Here is a 16,334-nt window from a genome sequence, read left to right as displayed (position 1 = left end):
TGGGAAGAGAAGCCATTGCTGGAGATGCTCTGAATATGATCAGATCGTAAGAGTGGAACCAACCAAAGGCAATCCCACTGAGCTGGACAACAGAGAAACGGTGTCGAAGGAGAATGGTGTAGTTGACTGTGTCAGAGGTTGCAGAGAGGTTGAGCAAACAAGCGGGGATAATGCAACATGATCACAGTTACAGAGGATAGGTTTGGCTTGGTGAGAAAGGGCAAGAGGTGGAAGCAGTAGAGGCAGCTGAAGAGATCATCTCCTTGCACATGGCCGTGAAGGTGGAGGGGCAAGGCAGGGGAGTTTAAGGAGACAGTTGCTAATGGAGGAAATAAGCTGGAGGTTATCTTTGCTCTTCAAAATGATCTTGGAGTAGTTTGCAGTTTTGGTAAAAGAGAATGTGGCCCAATAGGGCTTTAGCCCTTGTATTCCTTGTTCAAATCGTGCTACAATCTGCCGCACATTCTTTAAAGTAATTTTCCTCAGATTCTGCATGCTTGTGTTTCCTGACCTGTTCAGCAAGCTAAATTATTCAGTTTTAGTTTCCTCCTTTGCTTTCCACTCAAAGAAATAAAATAAAAAGCTATTAGGAGGCTGAGCTGTCTATTGTCCTTTACTCTTAAGCCTGAATCAGTTGGATGCAGTTTAAAAATGCTTATTTTTTGTCTTATTTTATTCAAATCTTTTGTTAAATGCCATTGACACTTGAATCATTTTATCCCCTACAGGACAGCCATTCATGAATCCAGATGGTACAGCAGTAGTGTATAATCCGCCCCCTGCCCAGCAGCCTGGGAGGAATCCTATGGCTGGCCCTGCACAACAACCACCACCAACTGTTCCACAGCAGCAGCAAGTAACAAATCACATCCTTTCTCAGGTTAGCTGATCATTGTTTAAAAGTTGAACTGTATGACAGGAAATTAGATTCCAGTGGTGATTTAATAATTAGTAATATTGAACTGAATCTTAATCTAGTTCTGTTGCCTTTTATTTTGATGAACCACATGTAAGTTGAATGTGTTAATATTTGAATATCACTTATGAAAAAAATAAAAATTAATTTATGTAGCCAACAAAAGCCAAGGGGTGTTTTGACAGTTACAGATCATAATTATGTAAGGAAAATATTAGACAAGTGAATAGATAATTAAACTGAACCCACCATCTCTTATGTTTAGAATGGCTACCACTTGGTGTGTGATTAGAAAGTGTATAAGATATGACATAAATTTCAGCAACATTCCGCAGCAACACAATTGGTTCTTGGGTTCTCAGCTGTGTTCTATTTAAAATACATTTTTCAATGTGGTGCTGTATTGTTTAGGACAATATATTCTATTATGTCAAATTTAAATGCTGAAATTGGATAGTTTGCAATTTTGATTGAGCAGTTGCGCATGATTGAGTGTATCTGGGATTAAAATGACATGTAATCATATATTTGACCATAGGTGTTAGAAAATGAGCAGTAATAAATGTTAGATGGGGTACAAATTAGAGATCTGGAATGCAAACATAAACCAGGTCGATATGATTGAAGTGATAGTTATGTATAAAACAGGCTGGAATTGAGGATGGACAATAAAACAAATACCTTAGTTTATATTTGTCCTTCAATTAGGAACATAGGAATAGAAGTAGACCATAAAGCCCCATCGAGGCTGTTCCGCCATTCAGTTAGATCGTCGCTAATCTGCATCTTTTCTTAGTTCCATATCACTTAATACCCTTGCCCATCAAAATCTATCAATCTCAGTTTTGTAATTTTTAATTGAGCTAACCTCAACACATCTTTGGGAAGAGGGTTCCAGATTTCCACTACACTTCATATGAATGGCTTAGCTCTAAGGTTATGCCCCCTTGTTCTGGACTCTCCCACCAGATGAAATATTTTCGCTGTATCTGCCTTCTCAACTCTCATAATCTTAAACACTTCAATTCGATCACCCTTAATCTTCTGTACAGAAGAGAATACAAACCTAGTCTCTGCAACCTGTGCTCATAATTTAATCCTTTTAGCCCAGATATCATTCTGGTGAATCTGCGCCTCACTCCTTCCAAGGCCAATATATCCTTCCTGAGATTTGATGCCCAGTACTGAACGCCGTACTCTTAATGGGGGTCTAACCATAGCTTTATATATTAATACAAACTATACCTTTTTCATTACCTTTTAGTGATTTCTGTACTTGGACCCCTAAATCTCGCTCCTCCTCCACAGTTCTGAGCTCCTCACCATTTAGAAAATACTCTGATCTATCTTTCTTGGGTCCAAAGTAACTGACCTCGTAGTTCTCCATATTGAACTCCATCTGCCACAATTTTGCCTACTCACTTTATTTATCAATGTCCCTTTGCAACTTTCTGCTCCCATATTCACTACTTACTGTGCTATCTAGCTTAGTGTCATCAGGAAATTTGGATATATGGCTCTCTTCCATCACTGGAGTAAATTTATAAATAGAGTGAAAAGCTGCCGCCCTCGTACAAATCCCTGGGGGACACGACTAGTCACATCCTGTCAGTTGGAGCACATGCCCATTTTCCCCCTCTTGCCTCCTAACCAATTCCCTGCCAATTGCAACCTATTTTCATGTGTACATTAAGATGCTGCTTTCAGGATATTGAAAGTTAATTATAGGAAGGCAGTTTGTAAACCAAGTGAGCCAGAAAAGACAGTATACTTAAAGGAATCATTTGAAATTGAAGTATTTGCTGATTTGTAGCATAGAGGTGTTTGCAATAACCATTAGTATATCAACAGATGTATCTTGACAATTTTTTTTGTAAATTGAAGAAAATTGGAATAGTAAAATCTTGTTGCTTTTTTGGGTTTTATGAGGCTAACGTTGCTAAATTAACTATGTGCAAACTATTGCTTCTTCAGCCAATTCGGGCTCTGCAGTCTTCTTCACAGCCTATCCAGTACTCTGCGGTCTCTTATCCACCTCAACTCCTGCCAGTATCACCCACCCAGCAATACACTGTGGTATTGACACTCAATATTCTATTCTCTTCTTTCTGAACATCTTTAGTTTGTGGACATTTAAGTCTTTCTTTTCACTGCTGCTTGTTATTATTTGTGCACTTTGCTATGTGTTGCTCTTGATAGTTGGCTGAAGATTTTTTTTTAAATGAGTTTCTTTAAATAAAATTTTATTCTTTACAACAGTAGAAATTGTGTCTGCTAGTAAAATATAGTTATGCTTATAAAGTTTAGAATCTCCAAGGGCAAAAACAAAGCCTTGCCCACTTTCAAAAGATCTAATTTTTGGTTTACAGATAAAACTATAGAGATCTACATTTTAAAAGTGGGCTAAGCATTATTTAGGATAGTATCTTTTGTTCACTATAGCTATAGAAGTTTTACCCTCAATGTAAAAGGAATTGAACAATATCTAATGTCATAGTTTTGTCACCATATTGCCCTGTAATTTGCGGTCAGCAGCAAAGCAAAGGCATTTGCCTCTGGCCCTGAAGTAAGCTTCCCAGAGGTGGCAAGATATTCGGCTTTTTCTGTGTTCATTTGTGATCAGTGGAATATAATGGGAAATTCCTAGCACGAGCTGCTGACACGTCAATAAATTGTCTAAACAGCCAATCATGATGCAGAATTCTCACAGACCAGAAACCAGGAAGTGAAGGAGCTCCTTTTATTCGAACTTTTAAAAAACGTTAATAGAGAGCAAAACAAAGATTGGGGCGCTCACATGGGAAAAAGGTAAACCTGAAATAAATATGAACAATTTTTTTTAAATATATAATTTTTTTAAGTTTCTTAATTGTATTTTTTTATTAAAACAGAGAAATTTGACATTCCACAAAATTAAAATTATTTTTTCAGGACCATAACATTTGTTTAGCAGTCAGTACATTGTTAAAACCCCAGTTACACAGAATCCAACAAGGTATAACTTTTAATGGGGTATTTAATAGCAATATTACTGCGGAAAAGCCAACGTTTTTGTCATTTTCACTGATTTCCCTGGTTACAAATGATTGTCGGCTATGCGGGCAGGGGCACAGCGCAGCCAGTATCGGAACAGTGAATGATTGACCGCAACTTCAGAATTTCCGCGTTAGGATGCGCATGCGCTAAATCCTGAAGTTGCAGTCGGTATCAACTGCTGTTCATTCATTATTATTACCCACTGCAAATTCTGGGCCATTGGATTAAACGCATGAGGAGGAAGACTTTTTCAAGAGCCAACTAGAAATGCCTTTTCAAAAAAATGTATTAAGCATCTAGAATGCAAACCTAAATCTACGGGAAGTGATGTTAGAGGAATAATATGTGCCAAAGTAGTTCAGCATTTGATTCAATTATGTATTTTAGGGTCAGGATGATAATTCTAGATTTCTTACTGGTTTTCATTATTTTCTTAATATTCTTGTGTAAACTTGTAATTGTGGCCCTTTAACTCTGCAAAACTGCAAGATGGGCATATTTGTCAATCATAAAGAACATACCTGAAAGCTTACAACTTGTAAAATGAGGTTAAGCAGGAAGGAAAATATTGGGGAATTGCATTTTGTTCAAAGTAGGAAGATTAGGAAAAGGGGAGGTGCAACGAGACCTGGGTATCATGGTACATCAGTCACTGAAAGTTGGTGTGCAGGTACAGCAGGCGGTGAAGAAAGCAAATGGTTTTCCTTCGTAGCTAGGGGATTTGAATACAGGAGCAGGGAGGTCTCACTGCAGTTGTACAAGGGCTTGGTGAGACCTCACCTGGAATATTGTGTTCAGTTTTGGTCTCCTAATCTGAGGAAGCACATTCTTGCTATTGAGGGAGTGCAGCGAAGGTTCACCAGACTGATTTCAGGGATGGCTGGACTGTCATATGAGGAGAGACTGGATCAACTGGGCCGGGCCTTTACTCACTGGAGTTTAGAAGGATGAGAGAGGATCTCATAGAAACGTTTAAGATTCTGATGGGACTGGACAGGTTTGATGCGGGAAGAATGTTCTCGATGTTGGGGAAGTCCAGAACCAGGGGACATAGTCTTAGGATAAGGGGTAAGCCATTTAGGACTGAGATGAGAAGAAACTTCTTAACTGAGTTGTTAACCTATGGAATTCCCTGCCGCAGACAGTTGCTGATGCCAGTTCATTGGATATATTCAAGAGGGAGTTAGATATGTCCCTTACGGCTAATGGGATCGAGGGGTATGGAGAGAAAGCAGGAAAGGGGTACTGAGGTGAATGATCAGCCATGATCTTATTGAATGGCGGTTCCGGTTTCGAAGGGCCGAATGGCCTACTCCTGCACCTATTTTCTATGTTTCTATGGGGTCGAGTTTCGGGCCGCACCTAGAACGGCGCAGCCCCGACCTGGGCGCTCGTTTTTCACGCCTAAAAGTACGACAGAAAAATACTTCTGAATTCTCCGGCTCCTTGCAGGTCCCTGGGAGCTCGGCGCAGCGCGCACACAGCAGCAGGGGGCAGAGCCACAGAATCGCGCCGATTCTGATAGTGGAGGGGGCGGGGCTCATTTAAATGAGGCAACGTCGTGCCGGCAGCCCTGCGCGTGCGCGTTGGAGCGCGCGTGCACGCGCAATAGCCCAGAAACATTAGCACTCGGCCATTTTTAAAGGGACTGAAAGAAAAGTGTTGATTTGCCTCGTGGACCTCTATCCCGTGGCTGAATGGCCTCGGCTTCCCTCGCAGCTCAAAGGCTGTTTGCTGTGTCTTCGGCCGCCGTCAGCCACTACCACTGCCCCTATCCGTGGCCAAATGGCCTCGGCTTCCCTCGCAGCTCGAAGGCTGCTTGCTGTGTCTTCGGCCGCTGTCAGCCACTGACGCCGCCCGTCTCCTACATGGAAGGAAGGCCTGCCTGAAGCACCGCAGCTTAAAGGCTGCTTGCTGCCGTTGTTGTTGGGCTGCCGTCGAGTCACTGACGCCGCCCCTGTCTCCTAAATGGAAAGCCTGCCTGAAGCACCGCAGCTCGAAGGCTGCTGCTGCTTTTCACAAGTAGGAATATTTAATATTTTGTCTGCTTTGTTTATAATTTTTTAGTCAGGATGGCTCTTTATTTGTATAAGTAAGACTTTGAATGGTTGTAGAATTTAATTACTTACCTCTTCCCCCCCCCCCCCCCCCCCCTGTTCCCTGCGCCTGATTTGTAAAGTGTAGGCAAGGTTTTTCTGAGCGTACAAAAATTTATACTTACTCCATTCTAAGTTAGTTTGGAGTAAGTTTTCACTGCCTAAACTTTCAAAATAGGCGCAAGTGGGCAGACACGCCCCCTTTTGGGAAAAAACAATTTGTTCCAAAATGAAACTGTTCTAACTGACTAGAACTGGAGCAAACTAAATGCCGAGAATTGCAATTTCTAAGATACTGCATTCTAAGCCAGTTGCTCCAAAAAAATAGGAGCAACTCAGGCCGAAACTTGATCCCTATGTTTCTAAAGTACTCCTTTGATTGAAAATGTGCTTAAATTAGGATAGTAAGGAGGAAGACTAAACGTTGGTGCTAAAATTTAAAAGTAAAAATTCTGGTTAAAATATAATTATCTTCTGTAAGAGAGGAGGGTATTTTGAACAAAATGTTCTACCTCGACACTGTCCTCTTTTTTTTTTATTACTTTTGAAAAGTACTTTTAGACAACAGAAGCTATTTTATTAATTATGTGTTTAAGCTTATGAGAACTTTAAAACGGTTGCCCTTGGCTTAGTTGATTGTTACTGCACATGAATTGCTTGAATGTAAACAACTTTTGCTCACTGTATTTAAAGTAATTTATGAAAATATTTTTGTTTGGATTTAACTTCAAACCAGTTTATACTTCTAAGTAAAACTTGAAGCACAAAATCTCTGTGTATATAATATATGTAAAAATTATTTGATTTCATGGTTTTGTTTTTGACGGTCTTTAATATCACAACACTTTATTGAAGGAGGATAATATTTATCTTGAATACAAATTATTAGCTTCTTGTATGTAAAATTTCAACAAAAATGAAGCAATATGTTCAACAGGAACGGTAGCATAGTGGTTTTGTTGCTGCACTGGTAATCCAGAGGCCAGGACTAATCCCACCACGGCAGCTGGGGAATTTAAATTCAGTTAATTAAATAAATCTGGAATAAAAAAAACTAGTATCAGTAATGGTGACCATCAAATTGTCATAAAAACCCATCTGGTTCATTAATGTCCTTTAAGAAAGGAACTCTACCGTCCTTACCTGGTCCGGCCTATATGTGACTCCAGACCCACAGCAATGTGGTTGACTCTTAGCTGTCCTCTGAAATAGCCTAGCAAGCCACTCAGTTGTAACAAACCACTCTGAAAAACAATAAGAATAAAACCGGACGGAGCACCCAGCATTGACCTCGGCATTGACCCTGCAAAATCCTCCTCGTTAACATCTGGGGATTTATGCTAAAAGTGGGAGAGCTGTCCCACAGACTAGTCAAGCAACAGCCTGACATAGTCATACTCAGAAATGTTCCAGACTCTTCCATCACCATCCCTGGGTAGGTCCTATCCCACCACCAAAAGTGGCGGCACAGTAGTATACAGTCGGGAGGGAATGGCCCCGAGAGTCCTCCCCATGAAGGCTCATGGCTTTAGGTCATGCATGGGCAAGGAAACCTCCTGCTGATTACCACCTACCGCCCTCTCTCAGCTGATGAATCAGTACTCCTCCATGTTGAATACCACTGAAGCACTGAGGGTTGCAAGGGCACAGAATGTACTCTGGATGGGGGACTTTACTATCCATCAGCAAGAGTGTCTCAGTAGTACCACTACTGACCGAGCTGGCCGAGTCCTGAAGGACAAGGCTGCCAGACTGGGCCTGCAGTAGGTGGTAAGAGAACCAACACAAGGGAAAAACATACTTTACCTCATCCTCACCAATCTACCTGTCGCAGATGCATCTGTCTGTGACAGCATTGGTAGCAGTGAGCACCGCACAGTCCTTGTGGGAACGAAGTCCCGTCTTTATACTGAGGACCCCTCCATCGTGTTGTGTGACACTACCACCGTACTAAATGGGATAGTTTCAGAACTGATCTAGCAGCTCAAAACCGGGCATCCACGAGGTGCTGTAGGCCATGAGCAGCAGAATTGTATTCCACCACAATCTGTAACATCATGGCCCAACATATCCCTCACTCTATTATTACCATCAAGCCAGGGGACCAACCCTGGTTCAATGAGGAGTGCAGAAGAGTATGCCAGGAGCAGCACCAGCTGTACCGAAAAAGGAGGTACCAACTTGGGGATGCTGCAACACAGGACTACATGCAGGCTAAACAGCAGAAGCAGCATGCTATAGACACAGCTAAGCGATCCCACAATCAAAGGATCAGATCAAAGCACTGCAGTCCTGCCACATCCAGTTGTGAATGATGGTGGACAATTAAACAACTAATGGGGGGAGGAGGAGGCTGCTCCATAAATATCCCAATCCTCAATGATGGAGCTCAGCACACAAGTGCAAAAGACAAGACTGAAGCATTTGCAACCACCTTCAATGATCCATCTCGCCGCCCTCCTGAAGTCCCCACCATCACACAAGCCAGTTTTCAGCCAATTCAATTTCATTCCACATGATATCAAGAAATGGATGAGCAAAGGCTATGGGCCCCAACAACATTCCAGCTGTCATGCTGAAGATTTATGCTCCAGAACTAGCTGCGCCTCGAGCCAAGCTGTTCCAGTACAGCTACAACACTGGCATCTACCCAACAATGTGGAAAACTGCCCAGCTATGTCCTATCTACTAAAAGCTGGACAAATTCAATCCGGCCAATTACCGTCCCATCAGTCTACTCTCAATCATCAGCAAAGTGATAGAAGGTGTCATTGACAGTGCTATCAAGCGGCACTTACTCATCAGTAACTTGCTCACTGATGCTCAGTTTGGGTTCCGCCAGGACCACTCGGCACAAGACTTCATTACAGCCTTGGTTGAAACATGGACAAAGGAGCTAAACTCCAGAGGTGAAGGAAGAGTGACTGCCCTTGACATCAAGGGAGCATTTGACCGAGTGTGGCATTAAGGAGCCCAAGTAAAATTTAAATCAATGGGAATCTGGGGGCAACCTCTCTACTGACTGGAGTCATACCTAGCACAAAGGAAGATGGTTGTGGTTGTTGGAAGTCAATCATCTCGGCCTCAAGACATCGCTGCAAGAGTTCCTCAGGGTCGTGTCCTAGGCCCAACCATGTTCAGCTCCTTCATCAGTGACCTTCCCTCCATCGTAAAGTCAGAAGTGGGGATGTCCGCTGATGATTGCACAGTGTTCAGTTCCATTTGCAGCTCCTCCGATAATGAAGCAGTCCATGCCTGCATGCAGCAAGACCTGGACGATGTTCAGGCCTGGGCTGATGAGTGGTAAGTAACATTGGCGCCACACAAGTGCCAAGCAATGAATATCTCAATGACATTCCATGGCATTGCCATCGCTGAATCCCCCACCATCAACATCCTGGACCAGCCACATAAATATTGTAGCAACAAGAACGGGTCAGAGGATGGGTATTCTGCAGCAAGTGTCTCACGAGGACTCCCCAAAGCCTTTTCACCTTCTAGAAGGCACCAGTCAGGAGTTTGTTAGAATACTCTCCACTTGCCTGGATGAGTGCAGCTCCAGCAACAGTCAAGAAGTCGACACCATCCAGGACAAAGCAGCCTGCTTGATTGGCACCCCATCCACCACCTTCAACATTTACTCCCTCCACCAGCGATGCATCGTAACTGCAGTGTGTACCATCTACAAGCTGCACTGCAGCAGCTCCCTAAAGCTTCTTCGGCAGCACTTCCCAAACCCACAAACTCTACCACCTAGAAGGACAAGGACAGCAGGCGCATTGGAACACCATCACCTCTAAGTTCCCTTCCAAGTTTGTATACCATCCTGACTTGGAAATATATTGCCATTCTTTCATTGTCGCTGCGTCAAAAACCTGGAACTCCCCAATAGCACTGTGGGAGTACCTCCACCATAAGGACTGCAGCAGTTCAAGGCGGCAGCTCACCACCACCTTCTCGAGGGCAATTAGGGATGAACCAGAAATGCTGGTTTTTGCCAGCGACACCCACATCCCAGAACAAATTTTTTTTAAACTTAGCAGAAACTGTATCGTCTTTTGAAGAATCTTTCTTCTATTGGAGCAGTGTTCTATTGATGTAGATTATATATGTGTTCTAAAGTAGCTCATAGACTAAGCTAGAAATCAGTGCTTTAATAAAACAACCTCAATGGAAATCCTGGTATTGAGGTGTTCACTTCATATTTCTTTTAACTTCAAACATTGAGGGAGTACTTTGTTGAATGTACACCTGACCCCTTACTCTCTTTTGTTAATGGGGAAAAAAAATCAAATACGAGGTGCAGAATACAAGGAAGTTTACTTTACTGACTTAGTCGTTGCACTGATGACCTTCATGCGAGAATTCAACAAATAATTCCGTTGAGTTGAAATATAAATATGCTATGTAAAATTTGCATTATTGACAATTGGGCTTTTAAAAAAAAAACTATCATTACGTTTGTCAGAAGACAGTCTATAAATATCTACTTTATGGGATATGGTATCAAAAATCTATCCAATAGATCAGAGTGCGACAAAATGCCGATGCTGCTTCATAGATATGTGTCAATAATATATGATGCTTCTCACCCACAATTTCTCATGGTGAGTTCTCAATCTTAATTGCTTTCCCTGCCATTAAATTATACCTTTTTTCAGAAAGGTTTGATAGACACCTGCATGCCTTTTGGTTTATCGAATGAGAGGGAATGCCATAATTATTCATAGTCCTATTTTAATCACAACTTTTATTTTCCATGCAGCAAGAAAGCCTTGGGGCCCAGTTTAATCAGATGAGCCTTGGCCGTCAACCACCTGCTGAAGTTCCAGATACCCACACTGCCATATTTCCATCACCTGTAGTGCTTCAGCCACAACAGCAGCCTGGATTTATCATGGCATCTCCAGGACAGCCACTTCCTACTTCTAGCTATTCTGCCTCTGGTCCAACAGTTAATCAACAGGTGCTTCAACAACAGGGATACGTACAGCCTATTCAGCAGGTAAAAATAATGAAGGGAAGCATACTTTTTTTTCAATTGTCCTCCTTTCTCATTTTAATGGTAATTTTTCATGTAGGTTAAGAATCCTTAATATATATATCAAAATTCTTCTTTAGCATCTCTCCCAGCTGCCACTTCCCCCTGCACATCCTAATTGATCGTGGAGAAGTAGCTCCCAACTGCTTCCTCTTTCTTTGCCTGCTCTGCTCCCATTATACATCTATCAGTTAATTACCTTACAAACCCTGCAGGAACCCTTCATGGACCCAGTTTTGGAACTACTGATTTATGCTGCTTTTGAAAGAATAAATGGCACTCTGTCAGGGGAATATTCTCACTGTTTAGTACTTCTTCAGGTAACCCAGCTAAGACACAGAGCTTATATTGTAATGATCCCAGTAATGTTCCTCAATGCCAATTTCATGCTGCACCCATAGAACATTTCAACTTGGTACACCTGTTGTCATATGCCTCTGTTTGTGTGATTGCAAATTTTGTGTCAAATTCTGAGCAGTTTTGTCCAGCAACCTTGTGTGCACCAGGTACGAGATTTATACTGCCCAAAACTCATTTCAGTTTGAACTCGTTCAGATATTAGAGAAAGAAATTCCATCCCTTCCATCCCATCAAAGATATTGGGCTCAATTTTTCCTAAAGCGCTTTTTTTGGCGTACTTGAAGAGTTACGCCCGTTTTTTGGGGGCCCAAGTACGCCAAAAAAAAATGTTCTAAGTTTTCCCCGCTGGATTTCTTCATTTTGGTGCAGCCTAACCTGTCCTTTAGTTTTGGGAGAGGAGCCTTGATCTGCGCCAAAAGGATCGGGTTGTCACAGTAAACAGGGACACAATGCAGGCTAAGGCTGGAAAGTGAAACATACAGCCAGCTCGCAACACATGAAAACACATTGCATCAACTTAAAAACACATTAAAATATACTGCAGCAACTTAACTCCAATTATTAAAGTCCCCCCTCCCGATGCTGGTGCCGATCCCCGCCCCTATTCCAGGCCGGCGGGCCTCCCGGTCTGCTTCCTCCGTCCGCCCCTTGCCGGTGCCAGTCTGCTTCCCGCTCCCCCCACCCAGCCCCTAGCCCTGGCTGAAGGGCTTGCTGGTCTGCTTCCCTAGCCTGCCCCTTGCTGGTCCAGCTCCTTCGCCCGCCCTGAGTGTTTTGCCAGTCCCGCTCCCCCAGCACCGAGCCCGATGCCGGTCCGTTCCCCCGCCCCTACACCAGGCCGAGTGGCCTACCGGCCCGCTCCTGGTCTCCGCACCTAACTACACCCGAAAGGCTTCCCCCCCACCTCCTCCCTCACTTTTTCCCCCCCCCCCATCCCCTCTTTCACTGCTCCCCTCTCTTTCCCCCCCTCCCCCCGCCCTCGTACCTTTCCTGCTGCTGCAGTCTGGGCACCTGCTGCACTTACCTGCGCCAATTTCCTTACCTGCGCTGATTTCTTTAACTCTCTAGAAGGTTTTTCTGCAGAGGCCACATATGTTAGCCTAAGCAGAACTGGTCAAACTTGCCTAAATGGCCAGAATTGGCGCGGGTGGCAGGTTACGCCCTCTTTGGCTGGAAAAAAAAATCTAAAAAATCGTAACTAGCTGAGTTATGCTGGTGCAGATTGATTAGGGATACTGTTTTTTTTTAAACTTAGGCCAAAAAAAGCAGCCTGCTCAAAAAAAACGGTGCAAATCACTGGGAAAAATTGAACCCGTTATTACTTCAATTCATCACATCTTCCTTTTATTGTTCCATTAAACATCTGCTGAGAATGGAATTGATTTTTGTAAGCAAAATTCCTTAGCATGCATTGTTGTTATTTATTATCGACTTAATTAGGATTACACTTATATAATAATCCACTTAATTAGGGTTAAACTATAGGAGGGGTTGGTCCTTACAGGCAGCACCAACTTCAGGATAAGCGAGCCTGTATTCATCAAGCAAGAAATCAGGAAGGCAAATGGAATGTTGGCCTTTATTGCAAGGGGGATAGAGTATAAAAGCAGAAAAGTCTTACTGCAACTGTACAGGGTATTGGTAAGGCCACACCTGAAGTACTGCGTACAGTTTTGGTCTCCATATTTAAGGAAGGATATACTTACATTGGAGGCTGTTCAGAGAAGGTTCACTAGGTTGATTCCGGAGATGAGGGGGTTGACTTACGAGGATAGGTTGAGTAGGTTGGGCCTATACACATTGGAGTTCAGAAGAATGAGGTGTAATCTTATCGAAACATATAAGATAATGAGGGGGCTCGACAAGGTGGATGCAGAGAGGATATTTCCACTCATAGGGGAAACTAAAACTAAGGGACATGGTTTTAAATGGGCAGTCCTTACTCTGAGACTGAGATGAGGGGGAATTTCTTCACTGAGGGTTATAAATCTATGGAATTCTCTGCCCCAGAGAGCTGTGGAGGCTGGGTCATTGAATATTTTTAAGGTGGAGATAGACAGATTTTTGAGTGATAAGGGAGTGAAGGGTTATGGGGAGCGGGCAGGGAAGTGGAACTGAGTTCATGATCAGATCAGCCATGATATTGAGTAGAGGAGCAGGCTCAAGGGGCCAGGTGGCCGACTCCTGCTCCTATTTCTTATGTTCTTATTAAGCATTTCTATTAGCTACAGTTGCCATATATGTGCTGTCAGTGTCTTTGCAAATTAAACCACTTCTGTCTGATGCTTGTATGAAATCTGCTAATTTCAGCTTTTACATGTGTACTGTAGCTTAGAGATGCAGAATTATTTTGGTCAATAAATACAATAAGCATTGCACTAAAATATCACACATAGAATTGGTACAGGTGCAACGTCCCAAATTCGGAATTCTGAAAACCGGAATTGTCCAAAAACCGGACATTTTTTAGTCAAAACCCAGCACGGATTCAGTCGAGCATTACGGATTTCAGACTATTGATTTTCTTGTCTGAAATCTGGAAAAACCCCAAAACCGGCATGGATTTGGTCCTGAGGATTCCAGATTTCGGATGTTATTCCTGTATCATAATATTTTAAGAGAAGGTGGCTTTGGACTTCACGGACTAATTTGTTGCTAAAACTAATGAACACAAGTTCTGATTTTTGAGTCACTGATTTCACCATTAGCTTAACAGGTGATTAAACTGAAGAGAGTTTTAGTAATATTTATTACTGAAATAAAGTTCCAGGTCTCAAGCTATTTTACTTTAATGTGATACTGGACACAGAGATCAGCACTTTAATACAAACTGTATTCAAGTCTGTCAATAATAGTTTTTTGGCAGGGGTTGTCATTTCTCTGACATACATGGAAACCCATCACCATGTTTAAAAATCTCCAAACTACTGAGAAATTGACATAAGTACAGTTTCTGTTTGTCTTGTATAAAGCACATACTTTCTGTGCAGGAATGCATGCCACTCATTTGGGCTCAGAGAACTTAAGCACAAGTTGACCACAGCTTAGGTACCCTTTGTGTTCATAAGAGTTTAACTGGCTGAAACTGCAGTTTAGCAGCACATCAACCTGGCATGCTGCTTGTCCACGTCGGACCACCCTGACTCTTAGCTCAGTGAATTACAAAATTATTTGGGAAAAACATGCCACCCTTCCCCACCCACTACTCGCCAACATGCCATTTAATGAACTGGTTTGTCTGGTGAATCAGTATCAGTCTGCTTAAGATTTTGTGTTGAAGAATCTGCCATGGAGATTGATGCGGTTCTAGACTCACATGTCATCTTGGAGCCAATTTGACCCGAAAGAAACCTCATTGCCTCAGACAAAAATTAAATATTAAATTTTTTCTCGTATGCAAAACTGTAGACCCTTTTACTTTTTCTTTAAAAGGCTCGAATCAGTATTTTTAGATCGTAAATTATTACGGTATTGTGTAGTTTTGTTTTTAAATGCTGTTTGCTGAATAGCATGAGTCTATATTCCTGTCCGTGCTCTATAAGCCCGTTGCCCATATCTTCCACAATTTAATAGTCAAGTATAGTTCCCTTAAATTGGAAGGTAGTTCATGTCGTTCCGATTTTCAAAAAAGGGGACAAATTGGAACCAGGGAATTACAGGCCCAATATGCAATTTTATTCTAAGGTTTGTTTGTACCTTTCTTGCCTGATATAACTTTGAGTGAACTTTTACAGCAAGTAAACAATGAAGTAACTGGGGTTATTTCAGCAAGGTGAAAAATAGCAGATTGGTCAACTGAAGAATCCACATTTTGGGTGGGGTGGGGGGTAAGCTAGAAATGCTTTTACCAGCGTAAGAATTTGAAGGACAGTTGCTGGGCAGGAGTTGGGCAAATAACCTAATTCTCCGCCCGCGGAGGCACCTTCCCTTCGCGTGCGTGCGATCTGTCGAAATAAATTTTGACAGATCACAAGTGTTGGGTTTAGGCTCCGCTTGCCTAAATCCGGAACTTGTGGGGACCCCATGGGTGCGTGCGCATTTTGTACGTGCACTTGGGGAACGTGATTTCAAGCCCAATAATGTTCACCTGAGAATTAGCATTGTGAAGGGGCCTTGTTATAACAGTTGCTGTGAGATATGAACCTTGTAGAAGCTGAAGAGTTGAGCTTTTATTTGATTCTGGGAATCCTCGGTTCCTTGACAGATGTTGCCAGGAATGAAATGCTAAAAGTACATGATGAAATGAAGGTGAAAGGAATATATTCAGATTAAATTAAAATAATGGTCAGGACATTTCCTCAGGTGGCAGCTTCTTATCTACCCAAAATAGCTCTTCATGAAACAACATTGGAAACACTGCAAAGTCAGACCCTGTATGAATGAGAATTACCATCTATTAGAAGAATTATGATTAACATGGCAGCTGTTGCAGAATTTGCAAGGAAAATTTTAGTGGCTGTTACAGCTAACAGCCGACTCAACCCAACAATAGCATTGACTCATCCCCCACTCCCAATATTGGATGACATGACAAGATAATGCAGCTATTAAAAGATAGCTGGCTCTCAAAATTAACCCTGCTGACAGCTGAGTACACAAACACTTGAATTTCCAGAAGCTTAATACATGCTACACCAAGTGTTAAGCATGTGAAAGTCAACTTTTGAAAGCATTTGAACTTCAGGCACCATCCCTCACCCCTTCAAAACCACTGTCATCATCCCCATCTTAACAAAAACACCCTTGCTGCATCTGTCCTCTCCAGTTACTGCCCATTTCCAATCTCCCTTTCCTTTTTAAAGTACTTAAAATGTCATCTCCCAGCTTCGTGCCCGTCTCTCCCACAACTGCTTGTTTGAAGCCCTCCAGTTCATTTAACACCCTCTAC

General features: G+C 42.4%; 1 protein-coding gene across 18 annotated transcripts in view; it reads left to right on the top strand.

Moving 5' to 3' along the window:
* Positions 1 to 16,334, top strand: part of LOC139259744 (R3H domain-containing protein 1-like) — a 164,581-nt gene that overhangs the window by 73,912 nt on the left and 74,335 nt on the right. For 14 of the 18 annotated variants that reach the window (XM_070875398.1, XM_070875405.1, XM_070875401.1 and 11 more), the window contains 3 exons: positions 729 to 880; positions 2,891 to 2,992; positions 10,814 to 11,053. In XM_070875398.1, coding sequence (XP_070731499.1) covers positions 729 to 880; positions 2,891 to 2,992; positions 10,814 to 11,053 — 494 coding nt within the window. The remainder of the gene's footprint in view (positions 1 to 728; positions 881 to 2,890; positions 2,993 to 10,813; positions 11,054 to 16,334) is intronic. The other 4 variants (XM_070875403.1, XM_070875410.1, XM_070875406.1 and 1 more) reach the window with 1 other exon arrangement.

The sequence above is a fragment of the Pristiophorus japonicus genome, chromosome 3 (assembly GCF_044704955.1).
Source record: "Pristiophorus japonicus isolate sPriJap1 chromosome 3, sPriJap1.hap1, whole genome shotgun sequence".
NCBI lineage: Eukaryota > Metazoa > Chordata > Chondrichthyes > Pristiophoridae > Pristiophorus > Pristiophorus japonicus.
This window is presented reverse-complemented; position numbering and strand designations above follow the sequence as displayed.